This window comes from Sphaeramia orbicularis, chromosome 24, assembly GCF_902148855.1.
Source record: "Sphaeramia orbicularis chromosome 24, fSphaOr1.1, whole genome shotgun sequence".
Classification (NCBI taxonomy): domain Eukaryota; kingdom Metazoa; phylum Chordata; class Actinopteri; order Kurtiformes; family Apogonidae; genus Sphaeramia; species Sphaeramia orbicularis.
Window position 1 is genome coordinate 37,149,910 of NC_043979.1, and position 21,603 is coordinate 37,171,512.

At 40.0% G+C, this 21,603-nt stretch overlaps 1 protein-coding gene across 1 annotated transcript in view; it reads left to right on the top strand.

The window, feature by feature from the left end:
* Positions 1-21,603, top strand: part of syne1a (spectrin repeat containing, nuclear envelope 1a) — a 141,839-nt gene that overhangs the window by 53,194 nt on the left and 67,042 nt on the right. Inside the window, exons 51-68 of the mRNA XM_030128026.1 lie at positions 1,076-1,246; positions 5,412-5,738; positions 6,969-7,121; positions 7,311-7,478; positions 8,594-8,638; positions 9,451-9,627; positions 11,824-11,970; positions 12,198-12,323; positions 12,887-13,063; positions 13,148-13,413; positions 14,061-14,217; positions 14,427-14,825; positions 15,416-16,999; positions 18,774-19,111; positions 19,274-19,418; positions 19,560-19,778; positions 20,782-21,068; positions 21,189-21,354. Of these exons, the coding sequence (XP_029983886.1) occupies positions 1,076-1,246; positions 5,412-5,738; positions 6,969-7,121; positions 7,311-7,478; positions 8,594-8,638; positions 9,451-9,627; positions 11,824-11,970; positions 12,198-12,323; positions 12,887-13,063; positions 13,148-13,413; positions 14,061-14,217; positions 14,427-14,825; positions 15,416-16,999; positions 18,774-19,111; positions 19,274-19,418; positions 19,560-19,778; positions 20,782-21,068; positions 21,189-21,354 (5,052 nt within the window). The remainder of the gene's footprint in view (positions 1-1,075; positions 1,247-5,411; positions 5,739-6,968; positions 7,122-7,310; positions 7,479-8,593; positions 8,639-9,450; positions 9,628-11,823; positions 11,971-12,197; positions 12,324-12,886; positions 13,064-13,147; positions 13,414-14,060; positions 14,218-14,426; positions 14,826-15,415; positions 17,000-18,773; positions 19,112-19,273; positions 19,419-19,559; positions 19,779-20,781; positions 21,069-21,188; positions 21,355-21,603) is intronic.

Genomic DNA, 21,603 nt, shown 5'->3' on the forward strand with positions numbered 1-21,603 from the left:
TGTGAAGTGGGGGCCATATGGGTGTGAGGTGGGAAGCCGTTACCTCTGTCTAGTCAGGAAAGGTGTGCACTCAGCACTATCAACTAATTGGAGCTTCTCACCACAGGATTTGCAACTTGAGTGAATAATTTGTCAAACCTACAAGAAAACCATCTCCAACCTCATGGTGTTATTGACTCTAGATCTCAGTCAAGTGGATAATGTTTCAAAAACATAAAACGCCTCTCCACCTTGTAGTGAAGCTATTGACATTCAGCAGATGAAAGGGTAGGAGAAAAACGGATATTTTCAGTTTTGATGCATGATCAGAGAACGTTTGGTCCTTGGTGGCCACTGTAAGACTGAGGCCCATCTCCACATTAAAAGAAAAAGCTACAGACCATGTTTCCTCAGTATTCCCTTGACTAAATTCAGTGAAGCTTTTGTCAGTCTTACAACCTATTCCAGGCTCTGAAACAAAAATATTTTCATTGAAAGCTATTTACCTTCTTGTTTATCCTTTAAAATTGTATTTTGGATAGTATAAAATAGCCCATTATCTGTTTAAAATTGAATTAAGTCTGAAACATAGGACTGAATGATAGTAAAAAGAAAACATGTTGAAATTATTTTTGACAGATTTTGTAATTTCAATATGACTAAACATGTTACTGGGAAGGCTAATTTTAGCTTGTAATTTTCCCTGAAAAAATGAAAAAAAAAGATGTGATTTTTGATTGTGTTTTTACCAAACACATGTATGTCCACAGGGCATGTCTTCAGCACCCCTTTGATTCATTTATGTTGTGACATATTTTACCTTTATCATATAGCTCCTCTAATAATGATTTGATTCAGTTCTCCTGGATATATATTATATTGGATATCAATACTTAGACCCTCAGTTTCCTGCTAATATTACTACATATACAGTATATAAAATGTCTTAAAATTTCAGACATTTATTTTCAGTGTTACAGGTTTCCTACTCTTTGGTGTTGTTGAAAAAATGTCTTCATCATTATGAAACATCTTCTGCTAATGGTGTAAATATACAGATCAAACTTTATTTTGACCTCTGACAATACTTTTTCAGGACACTATCAAACATCTGCAGGAGGAGCTGAAGAGCATTGAAGAGGCAGAAAACCTTTGCATGTCCTTCACTGACTGGCTCAGCTCGACTCAGAAAAGCTTCACAGCGTTAACTGACTGCTCGGAACCTCTGGACCGGATTGCTATGGAGAAGAAGATGAAAAAATTAGAGGTATCAGTCTGTTTTTATGTGCATGGTTAAATTGTTGAAGCTGAACATTTAGTAATGAATTAATTCTGTGAGAAAGAAAGAAATAATGAAGTGTTTCAGTGACAAATTTGAATCTAGGTGTAGAAAAGCCACAGGAGGTACAGTGTGGAACTCTGAACTGGTTGAAATAAATCAACACAGACATCTGCTATTACCCAGACAAACTGATGAGTTAGCGAGACTTGTTTTGTAGTGGAAAATGTGTGCACCAATATCCAAGCCAGCAAAAACGTCCTTTTGGAGTCTAGTGTTCTGCCAAGAAACACAGAGTACCTGCTCGTAACATCAACTGTACACATTTCTTTGGCAGCTATCGTATGCTTGGCCAGTTAAATATGCACAGAATTTCTGTAGAGCTAGCAAAATCTGTTCCTTGAATTTTGGATAGCACTCCAGACAAGATGGTCACTGCAGTAATATTTTCTCTTTGTAATCTTTCTGTCTAATGGGCATTGGTGGAAAACTTGCACTGCCTGCAGTATGAAACAAAATGACTGCTATCGTTTGCTTGGTATAGTTCATATCGAGTGTGTAGAGGACTGGATGAGGATGTGTGTATCGATCGGCTCTTTATGAAGACAAAGTGGGTGCGGCTTGAAGAAGTAAGGTAGCAGGGGGAGACCCCCCATAGTGAAGAAGAGGATGAAGAAGCGGTGGTGTCAGGAGCCTGCTGGCACAGACACTGTAATTGATGTGGTGCCCTTACCGCTTCACATCACACGCACACATTCACACACCCAAACATACCCTCACTAAGGCATACTCACACTTCAACTCCTCCAGCACTTCCTTCATATCACAAAACCCATGCGAAGTACTAACCAACAAGCTACAGCAAGATCTGCAACCCGTGAATCCTCTGTGGTTTGACACTTTTTGTGTACTTTGCTTCTGTACGTATATCACTAGTGTATATTTCTTTGTCTTCCCCACGCAGAGACACATTTTCAGACACACATGTAGACATTTGCAATACATCATCTGGTGCGAGCTTTGCTCTAATCCCTGTCTGGGATCGATGCGCTTTCTCTGCATAGGGACCGAAGACATGCTGTCACTGCATGTGTCCTTCCAGCTCTGCAAATGACACACGAGGGCTGCACCACTTACTCATTCTCCTGTAGTGAGACCACCGGGGTTATTCAGTCAGCTCGGATGATTATGCATTGACAGACAGAACAGTACTCAATAGCTATGACAAGGATCATCAGTTCTTCATTGCTTCTTTTGATACTGGGTCCCAGAGTTATAATAGTTTTGATATTTCCATTTAGTTTTTAGTTTCATTTAGTGTTTTAATTTGGTTTAGTTTTAGATAAAAGTGCACAAGTACGTTTATTGACCAGTTTTACTTTTTTTAGTTGTAATTTTTCAGATATTATGCAGAAAGCTATCATCAACCTTTAACAATGAGTAAAAATGGGAAAAAGAAGCTGTTATTAGTTTGTTCTTGTTTAGTTTTTGTATTTGTGTTATTGAGTTGTGGTTCTATTTTCCTTTTTTTTTTTTTTTTTTTTTTTTTTTTTTTAGCTTTAATAACCCTGCTGAATTGTCACTGTAAAGGCCACAGTCAAAGGCAAATAGTGCGTCATTCATAAACTTGATGATGGTACTTTATCCTTATAGTATACACCAGTCAGACTACGCCAAAATACACCCCTCTACCACAAATTGTAAACAGAGCAAAATGCAAAAAAGAACAGGGTGTCTGCCTCTGATTAAATCCTCCTCCCCCTTTCCCCCTACTTATTTTTAATATCGCTGGAATTCATTAATTTTCAAGGGCATTTTTCTCCACGTCCCTGCTGCTTTTGACACCCCTAAGGGTTTCACCTCAAACAGTAAACTTAATAGGCCTATGTTTATTTTTTGTTATCAGAAATAATACTTGCTTTTAGAACTACAAATTGCCTTAGAACAAAAAAGTGGGACGTTGGACAGTTGTGGTTCTTCTTGCTTGTGCAGTGATGCTTGTTTGGCTACAGTTTGTGCATTCAGGGCAGACAACGACAGCAGCGCTAATAAACAGTTCCCAGCGTGACCTAAGTGATGCCATTTTTACTGTTAGTAGATAATGTGATGAAGATTGCCATCAGTGCACAGTAGATGTATTATACCCGATATTGGAAACTGAGAACTGAAGCAGAATGAGAAAATGTCTAATTTACAATGAGTGACACCATGCAAAGAAAATGTGTAGGGCTTCATATGTAATGTTCAAACTGTGGTCTCTCTTCTGCTTTATTATTACCAATATAGAAGCTGTGGACAAAATGTATTTAAAGCCTTCTGTCAATAGCTAATTTCATCCAGAGAAAGCATGTGAGACCACACAATGAAAGTAATTTTCAGCCAATTATTTTATCAGCCAAGTCTACCAAGATAGTGTTCTTTATAGCCTATCAGCTGCTGAATGTGTTGTAAATAGTTCTTCACATCTTGTTGGATTTAAAATGCACATGGAGAGCAAGTTATAGATTTCTTACTAACCACAAATTTCTTGTCTTTATTATATTACGGCACTGTTTTGAAGGTTGTATCAAGTATGAGACAAGGGAGCAGTTCCAATATGAAGTGGATATAATGAGCCACAGGGAACTAAAATGACTATATTAGAAGTGGACACAGCCTCTCTTGTTATAGCACATATATTTACCCCCTAAACTGTGTGATATTGGTATATATTGAGTGTCTCTAAATAAGGTCATAAAGCGGGGACATTGGTTTTCTTATTAGGATGATGAACATGCCTGGAGCTTCTCCATCAACTGTCATCCTAGACGTGTGCAGACAGAAACAAGTCTTGTTATAATATACTATGAACAGCAGTAACTGGATATCTGGGGTTGTTGCGATGCTACTCTCTACTCAAGCAATAATAGACAGATGATGAAAGCTAGATGGCATCCCATCGAGTAACGGTGTGTGTGTCTGTGCGGTATGTTGTGGTTGCCCTGGAAACCCCCGCGGCTACCGCTGCCTGTTAAGGGTCTTTATAATTGGGTCCTCCTTTCATATTATTCACTGTGGTTTCTCCACACCATGACCTCCCAGTCTTCTCCACATCTCACCAAGCTGGTTTCAGCCTACCTGATGGGTTCAAAGCCTTCAAACACACTGCCAGGACGGATCTGGGTGAACAGGGCAGCACGAGAGGTGAAGGACAAAAAAAATGAATGAGAAATGCTTGAGTAGTATGAATGTTAACCTTGAGGTCTAGAAAACTATTACCTGGCACAAATGTTTCATCACTGTTGAGAATATGTGTCCTTGACAGGCTGTCATGTCCAGTATCGTTATATTGTACTTTCTAATTAACTGGTGTAGATTAGAATCGGTTGGGTAATGTGTATGTACTCCATTTCAAGGAAAAGAACTGGACAAACCCTGCTTAAAAAGTCCATATTAGGATTAAAATATAAAATAATGAAGTCAAGGTCTACTGGATTGGACCCTTTAAATAATAAATTAATATATGACACAATTAGATGATTAACAAGAATTCCTGTGTTGTCACAGTGTGTTATTGGTGTTGCTGCTGGAGTTTGAGCTAATTTGAACTACTTTACATCCGGTGTTTTGTACAGGAACACTAGGTAAAGAATCCAAAGGATCATCATATGATTAACAAGGGAGGAAAAAAAGACAAAGTTTGGATGCTCAAATGTGTTGTTTCGGGGCTTTTTCTCTAATCTTTGATTTTTGGTAAGATATTGGATGATTTGAACATTTGCTGAAAGGAAACCATGTGAGAAGACAAGTCGTAGTCATCTGATTACACTGCCAAAAGGGTTGAAAACCTCCTGGTTTAAGAATTTCAAAAGGTTCATATGTTATCCATTGTGTTTAAAAAAAAAGAAAAAAAACTTTCAGACAAATGTAGTGCAGTGAATTTTGCAGTATTTGTCTCTGAAATGTAGTGGGGTACAAGCAGAAGAACAGAAATGCTCAAGTGAAGTGTAAATACCTCACAATTGTTATTTAGTGCAGCACTTGTCAATAGGTTTAGTCCCATTCCACCACTGTTTGCACTGTCATTTAGTAGGATGCCATGTTTTCATTATAGTTATAACACTATATCAGCACCTGTTCTGAGGTGTGCTTCTGTTTTCTCTTTTTCACCCAGATTCTCCAGTCTGAGCTCCAACATGGTCACAGTTTCCTGAAGTCCCTGAGGGAGCGGGCAGAGCAGGCGGCAGGCTTTCTGAACGAGGCTGGTGCTGAGATGTTAGGAGGGGAGGTGGAGGCTCGGCTCGCCCAGCTGGAGGAGCTCGCCAGTGGTTTAAGGCAGGAGCACAGTTTTCTGGAGCGGGCATTACTGCTGGCAAAGGAGTTCCAGGACCGTTACAAGGCCCAGGCCCAGTGGCTGGTGGAAATCAGGGCTGTGCTGAACAGCCCTGTGGAAACCAAGGCTGAACTGTACCAGCGGAGAGCACAGCTGGCTAAGTACAAGGTAAAGCAGCACTTAAATATGTCCACATCTTCAACATTTGACCAGTATGTAAATCATGAGCATTAAGCCATACATATCATTTCATTAATGCTACACTTAGTCATTTTACCATCACAATGGCAGCAGGAGCTAAGTGAATTTTATTATTTTAATGGCCCACACAAGTATTCAGACATGTCCAAACCCAATCTTACCCTAAGTGAATTTATGTGTCTACAAGCCCCTTTCAGAACATGCATTTTCTTTTTATAGATGCTATGGTGGGCTTTAGATATGGGTGCAGCAATGGCAGACAAAATATTCACATCTTTGAAAACACCGGAAACAAATCTGCAAAAGGGCCTGCATTCAATCTTCACAAATATATAGAGAATTATAGGGTAAAATCTAATACAATCTATGTAGAGTACTGAAAATTAAACAGCAGAAAGGCCCGTTTTAATAGATTTTACTGGATCATACTTATTGGTATATTAATGTTGAGGCTGATGAGGCTCATTTTAATTACTGTTTGCACCACTGGGTAGCTTAATGTATAATAATACTAATACAGAGCAATTTTCACCGTCAAATGTTGGGAAGTATAGGTTGTATAGTTGTACAAAACTTAAATACTTACGTAAAGCACAAGTATCTCAAATGCATATTGCAGCCCTAGTGCAAACAGTGGGACAGTGTACAGTCACCAAATACTTTTACTCAGTTACTTACTTCATCCCACTGCTGATTGGCAGGAAAGTAGAAGGTAGTTAAACATGTAACACAATTAGTAGCCTCAGCTGAAACCAAAGGTTGTTTTTCTATCTATTGTGTGCAGTCATTACTACATTATCCCCTTCAGACTACAGTGATGTCACATAGTGTGCAGTTCATTGTGTTATATATCCAACAGAAAGGGAAATGTTTAATATAAAGTGGAGTTTAACTGGTATGGCAAGAATGGGAGCTCAGCATTGTTCATTTTTAGTGTCTATTTTGAAAGGCAGCAGCCAGGACTCACCACATTGAAGGTTGTTCATCTCAGTCAGTAATGGTCAGCACTCTCACAAAGAATCGTTTTAACCCAGTTCCAGTCAACCTGCGCTTCACTGTCCTTTACTATTTAGAAATGATCTACATTGTCTATATAACAGAATGGTATTAACCCCCTCATTCACACTGACATGCATTGACATTTATTCATCTCTATAAGATGTTAAGACATAAAGTTATTATTCTTTTTTGCTTCAGGCATTGTTGCAGATGGTTCAGTCCCATGATGGATCCATCAGGTCGGTGGTGGAGAAAGGTGATGCTCTGTTGGCTTCTGTCCATTACCCCTCCATCAGAGACAGAATGAACAGACTGCAGAATGACTACACTGAGCTGTGTAACACCGCCATGGTGAGGAAAATTATAATGCAGGAAATTAATAATGCAGAATGTTCAGAGAGAACAACCTGTCCATGCAGCAGCCATAGTAGTAGAGACTTAAATGTCATCCTTCAGTATCACAGACAGGTTAAAGAAGGATTTTAAATACATTTGACACGGCTGCTTAATTGTAAATGATGCTTATATTATGCATTCCAGGCCCATGTGGAGAATCTGGAAGCCCAAGTAAAGGAACAGGAAGCTTACCACAATGAGCTTCAGGAAGTGGAGCGCTGGCTGTTACAGATGTCCAGCAGGATGGTGACCCCTGACCCCACAGTGGGGGGCAGCCTGGAGGCCGCCACACAGCAGCTGGCCAGACACAAGGTGACCAGTTACTATACTTCAGTTTCACACTTGATTTAAAATTGGGTAAAACAAGAGATAAATACTGCACCTGTTTCCATCCTCAAGGTGATTCTCAGAGTTTAGATTTGAGCTACTTGGTGCCTGTTCACTATACAATAATTATCATAATGACGGGGTTGGCCAGTGTTATTTTTTTCTGTGTTAATACCAGTTATTAGTGAATGAGGAGGCCGATAACCAAGATATAGAATCACTTTTAGACAGACCAAAACAACCTCATTTAAGACAACTCCAAAAAGATTCATAACTGAAATGCTTTTAAAAGTAAGATTTGATTTTTCTCAAACTTCACCCCTACTCTCCGCTCAACGAGAGAGAGAGAGAGAGAGAGAGAGAGAGAGAGAGAGAGAGAGAGAGAGAGAGAGAGAGAGAGAGAGAGAGAGAGAGAGAGAGAGAGAGAGAGAGAGAGAGAGAGAGAGAGAGAGAGAGAGAGAGAGAGAGAGAGAGAGAGAGAGAGAGAGAGAGAGAGAGAGAGAGAGAGAGAGAGAGAGAGAGAGAGAGAGAGAGAGAGAGCTGTGATCGAATTGAGCCACACACTAAATGATTGAATGGGGAAGAGCTGTGAAATAGAAGAATGATATGCTATTTTCAAGTTCTTTCACATCACTTGAATCGTACTGCACATATTAATGCTACAGTGCTCAATTGTTGTTTGGGTCACTTGGCAGTAATCTAGATGACACAAAACATCTGCATCTAATCTTTGTCTGTGTTTTCGGGTAGATAAGGTGGTTAAATATGAATGACTGTTATAATTACAAATCACTGATCAGATTCTGTTAGATGACATGAATGTGACATGGAATGACAGTCATCTGCCTCTATATTTAGCCTTTTGATCTGGATTTGGAGGGTGGCAGAAGAAAGGGGTTATGTCTTCAGATTTGGCTGGGGGGGGGGGGGTTGATTTTGTTTTGTTTTCCCTGAATTTGGCTCCTGCACTTTTAACACACCCACACCTTTGCAGAACTGTGTAGGAAAGTTCTAGATGGTATACAAATGAAGTATGTGTATCCTCCTGCATGCTCTTTATATTTGAAGAAGCTGAGAGTTTCCTGTGTTTGTTCACATAGAGTTTTACCTCTCAGACAGAACTGCACCACACTATGAATAGTGAAGTAAGTGAGAGGAGCAGAAAATGACTTTGTTTTTTATATTATTCCACCTGCACACGCTGTGCAGATGTGAATAGAATAGAATAGAAAATCATAACACAGTCACATCAGTACTAGTATATATAGGACTTATGTCTGTACAGATGGTGGGTGGAGCCACAAACACTTTGCTAATAATTCCACATGTAAAAATGTCCCAATTACAACAAAATAGGAGAATAATAGAAAATGCAGACAGAGGGCAGGTCACACTGGCAGAGGGTCAGAAGTAATGATTAAGATGATTAGTATTGTATAGGTTTATATATTGTTTTTATGGGAAAATGTCAATATATTTTACCTTTCAGCTGAATATGAAATAGAACGAGTACCATTTAATTACATTTCAAAAGAAATCACTCTTTTTTTTGCAATAAAATGGTACTATAATAAGACTTTTTTTTTCATTTCAACATTGATTCTGATAATATACGCTATAACAGATATCAGAAAGGTTGTTTCATTAGAGGCAAAGTTAATTAAAGGTGGATAAATTAATAGTAAAATTAAAGAAAAAATATAGATAATTATTTGAAAATGCTGAATGTCTGATGTAATAATAAGTTGAGTTATTATATTACGATGGTTAACTTATTTCATGAAACATGCTTACCAAAGTCATAATCAAAGTTGGCAGTAATGTCAGTCTGTTCTGACCTCCAGTGTCAGACTAATGGTGGACTCATGCACTAACGTGTCCCTGGAGACTTTCTCCATATGATTCTATTGCATTCATTACATACATGTCTAATATGTCATTACGTTGTCCTTCACAGGCCATCATGGAGGAAATAGCAGGCTTTGAGGACCGCTTGGCAGGTCTGAAGGAGCAAGGAAACCACCTGGTACAAGGCTGCAGTGACCGCATGCAGAACAGGCTGAGACAGCAGGTCCAGGCTCACCAGCAAGGCACCAGAGACAGCTACTCCGCCATCTGTAGCACAGCACAGAGAGTGAGTGAAGATGAGGAGAGGGGAAGGGGAGGGGGCCGCACAAGAGAGGGAAAGATGTGTCTTATGTATTTGAATCAGTTTGTATGTACATTTACAATTACACGTGGAAACCGCTTATAGTGATCACAGATTCAGTGATCAGTCACTTGGATCATAAAGCCTGGGATGGAATCATTCACATACAAATGCTGCTTATATGATTTGGCTGTAGCAATCAGGGAATCTACTTAGAGTATTCATTTTGTGTCTTTCTGTTCATGAGGCTGGCACAGTGTGCACTTTAAAATTATTTTATCTCAATGAAAGATGACAGAAAATGATTATGCACCAGGAAAACACCTGTGGTTGAAGCCGCCCTCGTCAAGTGGATTGATGATCCTGGTCACATTACGCCCCCTAGAGAGGACCTTGGTGAGGAAAAAGGCAAGAAAATTGGCAGTGTGCCTAGTAGAGGACATTTTTACATTTTCCGTACACTGATTTGTGTTTGAGAATTTGAGCGAGGAGGTTTCTGAGGCAGCAATCAGGCTAACGCTGTGTTCATGTCACATCATTTGAAGTGTAACTATGGCAACTAAAAGGAAATGGTATGAAGATATAATGTTACAACCTAACAAGTAGCAAAAACGTTGTCAAAGAAACACCACTTCTAACAGTTCGAGATAAGTAAACTTCATAATCACCAATGAAACGGAGTATTAGTCCCATAGCTGGGTGACAAATGTTTGGTTATAATAGATCAGTTTAACACAGACAGATGTGATCACCATAAACAATTTCCACATCTTATGAATTAGTTATGTTGTGTGTGGCTTTCTAAAGTGTGTAAAATGTGTTGGTCCATTGGATGTATGCATAAATGCACATGCATGGATATGTATGTGCCCATATATGCAGTACTGTGCATGATCTACATATCAATGGTGTTAATTTTCTGACAGTCTAGGCATCCACTTAATCCTAACCCATTCTGACACTTAAACCCTTCTCTCAAGACAGCCCTTTACTGCCAGTGTAGAGGGCACGACCAATTAAGGCTGCCAAAGTGGAGCTCAACAGCAGCCACACTCAGTCGGCCCCCACCAGCCAAAATCACTAACTCAATCTCCCCATATTAATCTCGGCATATCCCCTGTCAACTCCACTTTTTCATGCCTCAGCCAAAAAATGGTCACACGCCACTATTCAGTAGATCTGGCGGGCCCTCTAATCCAGCCCCACTCTGTCATTTTGGCAACCCCTACTCTGTCATCATAGCCCACGTCCCAAGGCACCACCTCCACAACCACTCGCACATCCAATCTGGCATTGTGTGATCCAGCCACACTTTACCACTACGCTGCTGGCTTCTCTACAACTGTGCCCCCCAGTGTTACTGCCAACTATGTCCCAGTGCAGCACAGCTCTAATATCCTGCCTGCCACTTGCCACCATGCCAACCTTCTAGCCTTCGCCAAATACACTTGGCAGGTTGCCAACACCGCGTACCCCCTCCTTTTCTACTCTTTCAGACTCTCATATTAACACTGTCAGTCAGACCTTGCTGTTTTACTCTCCCCTGGAGGGCATGGACGCCTCCACATTCAACACCTGTCAGATATTACACCACACAACTGACTTGGTCTCAGGCTTTTATCATTTAATGTGTCATTGTGTTTTACTCTACATGACTTCAAAGCCATTTACTTTGTCATGTAGCTTTTGTTTAGTAACCCTCTATTAAAGTACACCTTGTAACCATTAATTAGCATACATATTGATGGTATATTAGCTCTTCATTTGTCATTATTAAGCACTTGTTAATAACTTATTCTGAATGACCATACTTTCAAATACTAGACCATTAACCAGCATAAAAGCCCCTAATTACTGCATACTGATAGGTGGAAATCATTGTAGATGAATATGCTTTGCTCAATATTATTACCTTATCAGACCCATACTGTGCAAAGCATATTAACAGTGTGCTATCAGTCACTATGCTACTAATATATATGCTAATAAGCAGGTAGTTGGTGAATATGTGTGCTTTGATATAAAGTGTTATGATTTGTTTCAATTTGTATTTCTGTTATTGCATCTCAGCATCTTTTCATTATTGCTTTGGGTTTATTATTTTTGTTTGAGTACAGTTGTTTGTCAGGTGGCACCAGTTCAGACGCATAACAGTTTGATTTGCTTTCTTGTGTCTTTCAGGTTTATCAGAGTCTGGACCATGAATTGCAGAGGCATGTTAGTCTGCAAGATACCCTGCAGCAGTGCCAGAGCTGGCTGACCTCTGTCTCAGATGAACCAGAGCCTCCCACACATTCTCCTCTCAGTCTGGAGGAGGCGTTACAGCAGGTCAGTCAGCATCCACCCACTCATCACTGTGTGAAACGTACTATTAGGAGGAGAGGTGTCACATGTTGGAACCAATCAGCTGTTTGTCTTTTTTTTTTTTTTTTTTAACTAATTTTCAGCTGTTTGTCTTGATGTATTCTAAGCACATTGCTGTTTAACACATCCAGTACTGGCCAAAATGAGAAAAATTAAGCTTCTGTTTTTCATCTGTGCTGTATTTGTTACAGGTTAAGCAGGAGCGGGCTCTCCAGGAACAAGCCAGCACTTACCTCCAACTGGTGTGTTCGGCCTGCGACCTGTCAGAGCCGAGGGTCAGGGAGACGGCAGCAGCTATTCAACAGGTCAAACTGCAGGTAGGAACCCCTCAACAGGTCTCAAAATCAAACATACAGCTACAGTCCAAGATCATTTAGTCATGTTTTCACTCATTTTATTTTGGTTTTAGATTTCACTTTTGTCACACAACTGTATTCGTTATTTTATTGTTTTGAGAAACTGACAATTAGTTTTACTTTTCGTTTTATTAATTATTTAGTCATATTCATCAAGTAATTTAGTTTTTCACATATCATTTAGATATTGACTTTTAAAACTTGAAAAAGATGCAAGAATGACCTCAAATATGATTCATAAAACCAGTGTTTGTTAATGGCACCTTATTGTGAAAAACAATTTAATCCATGTACATCATGAACTCAACAACATGTGGGGAAAATGAAAGCAAAGTTGACTTTATGTGCAATTAATTATTTTCAGCTTGTGTTCTGTTGACCATTGTAGTCTATTCTGTGTTGTGTTGATTTGATTTAACCAAATTATTTTTTTCACAGCTAGCTTGGTTGATATGATGTGTTGCTATAATATCCATGGTAACAACAACATATTTTCTAACTAGAAAATGTGTTTTTTAATTAAGATCGAGGATCGTATGATGCTTTGTGAGGAAGTTGCCGACAGCTGGAGGGACGCTGAGGAGCAGAAGGCAGATTTGGAAGTTCAGCTCAGAGAGACTGAGCAGCAGCTCCAGAGTCTCACCAGGAGACCTGCTGAACTGGAGCAGAAGATTGCACAGAACCAGCTGGATAAAGCACAGGTCTGTTGATGTCATTAGTCTAATCAAGAAAATAAGCTTAAAACATCATAACTGAGTGTTTATCGTTTGTCTTCTTGCCTGCAGGAGTTCCTCCAGCAGATTAGGGAGAGGCAGTCTGAGGTAAGCCATTTGAATGAAGCCATTTGTCGGCTGACAGACGGACAGAACTCCCCTGTCCTAGAGGAGATAAGGAGACTCAGGAAGAGCTGGATGGAACTGGGCCAGCGGGCTGAAGAGCTGGAGGCCCAGAGAGGGGAGGACATGCAGAGGAGTGGGGAGTACCAGGAGAGTGTGGTGGCTGTGGAGGAACTTTTCCACCAAGTATCCAGGGAGTGGGACTACCTCGCCAGGTATTTATGTGGAACTTTTTATTTATAGATTGTTTAAAAGTACTGCATAATCATTTACAAACTAATTTATCATTAAAGAGTTGACTGTATGTATCATTCAAACTTCATCCAGGGTTTCTACAAGTCGTTAAAAATCCCAAATCCTATGATATGCATTTAAGGCATTTTGTATTCTTTTTTATTAGTATAATTTGACATGCCTTGAAAAAATATATTGGATTATGAACTTTTGTAAACTTCTTCTAAAGGATTTTTATGTATCACACTACAGAAAAGTAACACAGAAAAAATAACCACAATATAAACTGTGCAGTCCAGTCACAATGTATTTAGTCACATGGTACTGTGTCTCAATGTGGTGTTTCTTCTCATCCAAAAATAACTACCTCTATGAATAATAAGCCAGTAATGTTTTTGTAAATGCTAAATTTCCTTTTAAGTTCAACAGGATCTGAATCAAGAACAAAAACAGGTCATTCATTTATTTCATAGTTGTCTTATAAAGGTCTGTAAAAGTCATACATTTAAGTTCTGGAAACCTGCAAAAACCCTGGTGTGTGCTGTGAATCAGAAAGTCAATGAGCGCATGTCTATTTTTACAGTAGTTTGTCAGCTTGTTGTTGAACCCATTACTCTGTTGTTCTCAGGGCAGACACAGAAAGTACAAGTGAGCACCTGGAGGCTCTGAGGAAGCTGTTCAGTGATCTAGAGGAACAGAGAACAACTTTAGAAGAGCTCAGGGACCAGAGACAAGCTATTCTGCCTCGACTTAGCCTGTTGGACAAGGAGCTGGTCAAACAACAGGTGAGAAAAGTAGCTTTACTATGTTAATTGTTTATTGTCTAATGCATAATGAGCAAAAAACACTATCAGTTATGTATATGTGTATATGTTTGTCCTGGACTACCACATAAATCTGAACAAATTTATTGTTAGAAACTTATGATGGTGCAGATGCGTTGTATTCAGATTCTTGTAGAAACACTGTCAGTCCGTGTTCTGCCTTTCATCAGGTGGGTCACCTGGAGCAGCGCTGGGCTCAACTCGAAGCCCTGATTCAACAGAAGATCCAGGACTCTGCTCAGACACTAGAGGATCTGGCACGGGTTGAAACCCAGTTGAGGGAAGCACGGGAGTGGGTGGAGGAGCAGCGGCCTGCCCTAACCTCTGCACTGAAAAGCAGCCCTCCACCTGATCTGGCCCAGAGCTTCCTGTTTGACCATCTGAGTGTGTGTGTAGAACTGGAGGCTCGTCAACAGCTGTTGGGTCAAGCGGTGAGCGAGGCCCAGGCAGTAACTGTAAGGTTGGGGCTGAGTGAGAAAAGATGTCTGCAGGAGCTCGTTGAACACGCTCAGACGGAGGTGGAGGCTCTAGGGGCTCGGGTATCCCAAAGGAGGAAGTACCTGAGTAAGGTAAGCAGCTGGACTTGGTATTAATTAGGCCTCACAGAATGTTTTTACTCAATTTATATGGGTTTTAATTAATCATATATTGAGTTTCAGATAATTTTACAAGTGAAAAGTAGTTTCAACTTAATTTTGAAAAAATAGTTTTAGTTTAGTTTTGATCTAGTTTTTTAGGTAAGGTGGGATGAAAGAATTCATTACATTATAGATTATGCACAAAACTGTTGTTTATTAAAGGTCCCATATTGTGGAATGCAGTATTCTATTCTTGTCTAGGATGAGTCTGAATATCCTTGAAAACTGCTATTTTTACAAGAATTTTTACAGCTAGTTTTAGTCTTAGTTTTATTTGCCTAAAATAATCTTAAATAATAAAATAAATAAGTCCAGTGTGGTGCATTTATGACGATTTTTAATTTATTTATTTTTACTGAAGTTGTAAAACTCTTGCTTATAAGGAATACATAAAGCACAATTAATATCATAAGCATGACCAGTACTGGTGCACTTTAAATCAACAAACTGTTTAGTCAGAAATGTCAATCAGTGTTTGAGTTGTTATAATTAATATATGATATTTAATTCTTCCTTTCCAGGCCTTCACAGAGAGGACACAGTTCCTTCAAGGCCTGGGTAGAGCACTGTCTTGGGTGCAGCAGCAGGAGAGGAAGGTTTTGATAGATGACCACATCGCACTCCTCCCTGAAGACCTGACCAAACAGGTCGCTGCGTGTCGGGGGGTCCATAGTGGCTTACGGGCGTACCAGAGGGAGCTAGCATCTCTCTGGACACAAGGACGAGAGCTAGAGAGAGATGCCACAGACAAAGAGAGAGAAGAAACTCTGGCAAAACTTCAGGAGCTACAAGCAGTCTTTGAAGCAGCCCTTCAGAGAACGACACAGCGACTCACAGACTTGGAAAAAGCCTTAACCTCTCGGAAATATTTCCAAGTTGACCTGGATAAGACTTGCCACTGGTTGAGACAAGCAGATGCCATAACCTTCCCTGAAATCACTTTTAGCAATGTTGATGATAGCTTGGAGCTGCAAACACAACTCTCAAACTTTCAGAAGGTCCTAGAACAAGCTTCAGAGTATGAGAACCTTCTCCTTATAGTCCAAAGAATAGGTCAGGAGATTCTTCCTACTCTGAATGAGATTGACCATTGCTACCTTGATGAGAGGTTAAATGCCTTGCCTCAGCAGTACAACACCATCTTAGCTCTAGCCAAAGAGAAAAAAGACAGAGTCCAACAAATCATCCTGGAGAGAAAAGAGTTCAGCACTTTCTTTGGTATCACTCGTAATGCACTTGAGGAGCTCCAGGAGCAGTTTGACAATCTGGACAAGCAGACTATCAGAATCAATGAAGAGGATGTTTTACGTCTAATAAATGAACACAGAAATATTAAAGAGAGTTTATTCCATATTAGCCCTGCTGTAAGAGAACTTAATGGTAAAAATGAGATGTTTATCAGTAGGGGTCAGCAATACAGAGCTGAGGAGACGCAGCAGCTGATCAGCCTTCACAATGCACTGAAGAGGAAAAATGATGAGAGACTTAAAGACTTAGACGACTGCTTGAAAACAGTAGTTGAACATAATGGAGTGTTAGAGAAGTTGGATTCAGAGTTGAAGTCTGTGAATGAGAAACTCAACAGACTAAAATCAGACAGAGAAACAGATGCCATGGATAACATCGCAACCCTTTATTTGCTGCTGGAACATCTGAACTGTGTGAACTTTCAGACTGAAGAATGTAACCAACACACTAAAGGCCTTGATCTGAAGTTTGATCCCACTGCTTTTCAGACAGTTACCTCACAGCTTGAATCACTGCAATCTGCACAGTACAAAATTAAATGTTTTATTGAAGAAAAAGAGAAAGATATTGCAAAGAATGAGGATGTCACAAAGGATTATGACAAAGTATTGGAGTGGTTGATGACTTTAAAGGTCAGACTGGAGGAGCCTTTGACACTTTCTGAGGTCACAGTTAAACAGGTACAAGAGAAAGTGAGGAGACTGAAAATCGTGGAAGAGGAAGTAGAAAGTGCTCTGAGGTTAACCAATGTGTTGGCCAGTAGGGGAAAGCAAGTTTCTCAAGTCAATGTAGAAGAGAAGCTACAGAAACTGGCAACGCTGGAAGCAGAAATTCAACAAGAACGGAGCAAAAAACAGGTGCGTTATACAGTCATGTGTAATTTCTGTCCATCAACCAGTGTTTTAAAGTTATGTTCTCAATATGTAAGCATGGCACCACATTAAAGATGTGTATAGATGGGAATAAAAAGAGGAATGTGTATGAAAACAGTCGTTACAACTTTACTGGCAGCAGTGTATGAACTTCTTATTGAAGAGAGTATAATCTGTATTTTAAGCAGCTGTAATTTAATTACATTAATTAATATTTATATTTGTTTTTAGCAACTGTAACAGACCACCAAACACTACCATCATCATTTAAAAGTCACATATGTAGTGACACAGTATGTGATAATGCAAACTAAAAAGTCATCTAAAACTGAAAAATCACTGCAGTAAAGAGTTAAAATTTAACAAGAATTTAAAGCCAGTTATGACTTAACTCTTTAAGTGCCAGACAGTTAAGGGGCTAATAAGCCTTAAAAGTGCCACAGAATTTGGCCATTTTTCAGTATTTCGCGTCGTTTTTATAATATTTGAAGAATCCTGCAGGAAACCGCTCGGTAACATCCGACCGATTGCTGATTAGATCCAAAACGCACCGGACGCAGCCGATTCATTATTGATCGTAATTTGCATAATTTATAATAATAATAATAATAATAATAATAATGATAATAATAATAATAATAATAATAATAATAATAATAATAATAATCTTTATTTATATAGCACTTTTCATACATTAAAAACTGTAGCACAAAGTGCTTTACATATCAGTTTAAAAATCAGTACCGCCCCCCCACCCACACCCACCCACTCACCCGCACACACACACATATACATGCAAACCACAAGCTCACACATACTTAAGAAGACTGACTGAGCACGGGTAGACCAGAACAAAAATGTACAAGTAAAAGTAAAACATCAATTTAGGAGGCGCTGTCTCAGGGAGCCTTCCGCACCAGGATGCAGCCGCCGACCCCGGCGACCAGGCACCAGCAACACAGCCCCGCATCCCAACTAGTGGGAGAGGGCCAACTGGGACCCCCACCCACCAGAAAGGAGCGGACCCCAGTGAGAGAAGGCGCCACAGCCCCCGGAGTCCACAGCCGCCCCCCGGCATGGAGGGCTCCCTCTGATGAAACACCGGAGAATAAGAAACATTAAAAAGATATAAAAATATTATTCGGTCGCGTGACCTCAAATTCCCGTCTGCTTGGTCTCAAAAGGGGGACACAGAAAGAACGTCATCGAAATGTAAGAAAGAAATGGGGGTGGATGGTTTGTTTGTCCACAAATATGGCGTGTTCTCCAAAGCCGATCTGATCGGCCCGTGGCACTTTACAGGTTGTTTTCGTAAAGCCGATTTAATCGGCCCATGGCACTGAAAGTGTTAAACCTACTGAATTTTATTTTCTGTCTGCTGTTCTCCTAAGCTTTTAATATTAATAGACTCGGGGAGACTGAAAGATCTAAGAGACTCTTTTAGAAATGGCATAAAGTTTAAAAAAGCAATAAATGATTCATTTATAGATAATGTGGGGATTTAATCTGGTTAAATGTCCCATTTTGTTGAATAAGTAAAAGTCATAATGACATTGCAGAGATTTTTTTCTGAAATGCCTCCCTATCTGAAATGCCAGTTAAATAAAGCTCTCTCTTACATATAACCTTCATTTACAGTAGTTTAACTGTATGTAAAGGGAGGCATGTTCAATCAACATTTATGTTTTTAAAAAAGTTCTAGTGTAGGAATATGCAACTAGAACTTAAAGTTAATTAATTCACCTTTTGCTTGTTACAGCTGGCTGTGGATCAAGCTCTTTCCTTGGTCCAGAGGCACTACTTATCTGTGCAGTCTGTGCAGAAATGGCTTGGCTGTGCTGCAGCTTTCCTCCAGAGAGCCAGCTCTGGAGTGGAGCTCGACAACCAGACAGATTGTATCCGGGATTTGGAAGAAATTTCAGCTCAGGAAAAGAGCTTCACAGCTGCCTTAGAAGAGATGAGGACTTTGGATCCTCTGCTGGTGGAATTTGTAGAACCAGGAGCCATGAGCAAAATCAGAGAAGATGTTGTGGAAATGAAGCTCAGAAACAAAGAAGTCAAACAACAACTGAATGTGCACAAAGAGAAACTACAGAGGTGTGTGAATATAGTCAGAGGTTAATTAAAGCACATTATGGTACAGTCTGTAGAGCAAAGAAACACAAGTATAAAGCTAGTACATACAGATTATTGCATTAATGTTGTACATATACTTATGTAATCTGACTGAATATAAGCATATGATTGTGTAAATTCCAGGTGTGCAGCTCTGTGGGCCTCCTTCCAACATGAGAAGGACAAAGTGGTTGAACAGATGAATGACACAGAGAACAAGATGGCTACATTCACAACAGCCAAGGCCGTCAGTATGCAACAGGCCGAGGACAAGTGTCAGCGCTATAAGGTGAGACATAAAGCGTGACAGTACAAGAATGGTTATCGCGTATTTACAACATGAAACTATAATTATGCTGTGGCTGGTAGGTGGCCAAAGCAGTGTATGAATCATTAATGAAATCACTTGTGTGTCGTCTTTTGTCCACAGTCTCTGATGGCTCACATCGACCTGTTGGAGTTGCATTTAAACGCTGTGAGAGAGAAAGCAGGAGAGTTAGAGCAGATCATTTCTGAATCTAGCACAGTTGTGACCAGTCACTGTGTCTCATCACTATGGCAACGTTGGACCAAACTCTGCAGTGTGGCCCGGGTCCAGGAGAGGGCGCTGGAGGACACTGTGAGGGAGTGGAGGAACTTCACAGAAAAGGTGAAGAGAAGATGCTGCACATTTAATATCACTTTTGCACAAGGTTTCCTCCCATGTTTGTCTACGTCTGTTCCAAGTATACATTCATGTAGCTATTAATATATGTGTTATGTATGTGCATGAACCTAGCTTTCAGTGTCCCCATAGTCATCCAACAGCTGCTTAAATTTACAGACTAAACCGTTTACTCACATTACACTTAAAGCTGACTACACACAGAAGTGTTCTTGAAACTCCAGATTTAGGTCAAATGCAACAGCGACTGAATACCAGTTGGTGAGTGTGATGTAACTCCAGGCTTTAAGCCAGTTGTTTCCTTCTGCCAAATCACTGTGTCATTTAGTTTTCCCGCCTCTCGACCTATTTTGAGTGTGAAGGCTCTCTGGTACCAAAGATTCCCACAAAGCCTTGTTCCTGAAAAGGAAATGAGGTTAAACTGTAAGATGTGGTGGTCACTTCCTCATATGTGGCACATTTCTGTTGTCCACTGGTTTTCAATGGCTCCTTTGTTTAACTGGACATGATGTCATCTGTGTACTTTTCAGTCTCTGGGCTCTGGTTTCTGTGCTATGTAGAGGTTACACAAATAAGTTAGGGACAATGATATTTGTTTCTAATTAGACAGAGGAAAAGGTATTTGTGTTAAAGACAAGGGAAGAGAAAAAAGTAAATCTTCCATTGTTTGTGAAAGTATCGTCTACGTCTTGCACAAAAAAACATTTACAATTTTTTGTAGATGTGTGTTATAACTTTTTTTAGTGTTGCAAAAAATGTCAATCCAATCAGCATCTGACTGTGAAGCAGCAAATATGCTGTGATAATGTTTCAATAATAAATGTAAATGTGGAGTCTTGAGTCAAATATAACCTCTTCAATCATCACAAATATAGTTACAGTATATTTGCTGACTGGAATGATGTTCTTAGCAGTAATAATTTCAGCAGAAATCTCACTGCACCACCTGAATCATTGTCTTAAGTTCACAAATATCTCTGTCCTTCAGATGGAGAAGGTGCGCTCTGTGTCCAAGGACCTCCACAGCCGTGTTCCAGACAGCACGGTTGAGAAGGCAGCCACCAGAGCGGCGCTCCAGAGCCTGTTGGAGTACCACGACTCCTTCAGCCTAGAGGTGGAGCGGGAGCAGTCCATCCTGGCCCTGCTGGGACAACTCTCTCGCAGCCTCAGAGGAGAGGAAGAGGAGGAGAGGACGATGGAGATGAAGACAGAGAATGGGCATGAAAAGACCCCATGGCTGCAGGAAATCAGAAATCTGCAGGAACAATACGACAGGTGAGTGAGATGTAAATGTTTGTTTTTTATTTCACTACATTAAATGCATTCACACAAGTTACAAATCACATTAAAGTCAAACACTGATTTTTTTTTTTTTTTTTTTTTTGTCTCTTTTAGCCTCGTGTTGCAGGTTCGGGCCAGCAGAGCTCAGGTTCAACAGGAGCTGAGGGAGAGAGAGGAGGTTGAAAAGGAGCTGGGTTTGGTCAAGGGTTGGATCCAAGATACTCGAGGCTTATTGTTGAGTCCTACAGCAGACCTAGAATCACTGCTGCATGAACTAGAGGTACACAAGCAAACACCATGCACATAATGTTTACCAGTCAACAAGTATATTTTTTACACAATAATATACATTTTTACATGTGAGGGTCCTTGAATCAGGCCATTAATTACAAGTGTGTGCATAACAGTCAACTACAATAGACTGCAAAGAACATTTAGAGTGGGAAATAATAGTCAGAGTTGTGGTTTAGAAATTACAGGGGAGAAATGGTGAATGAATGACTGTTTTTTCATGTTGACCTTGAAATCA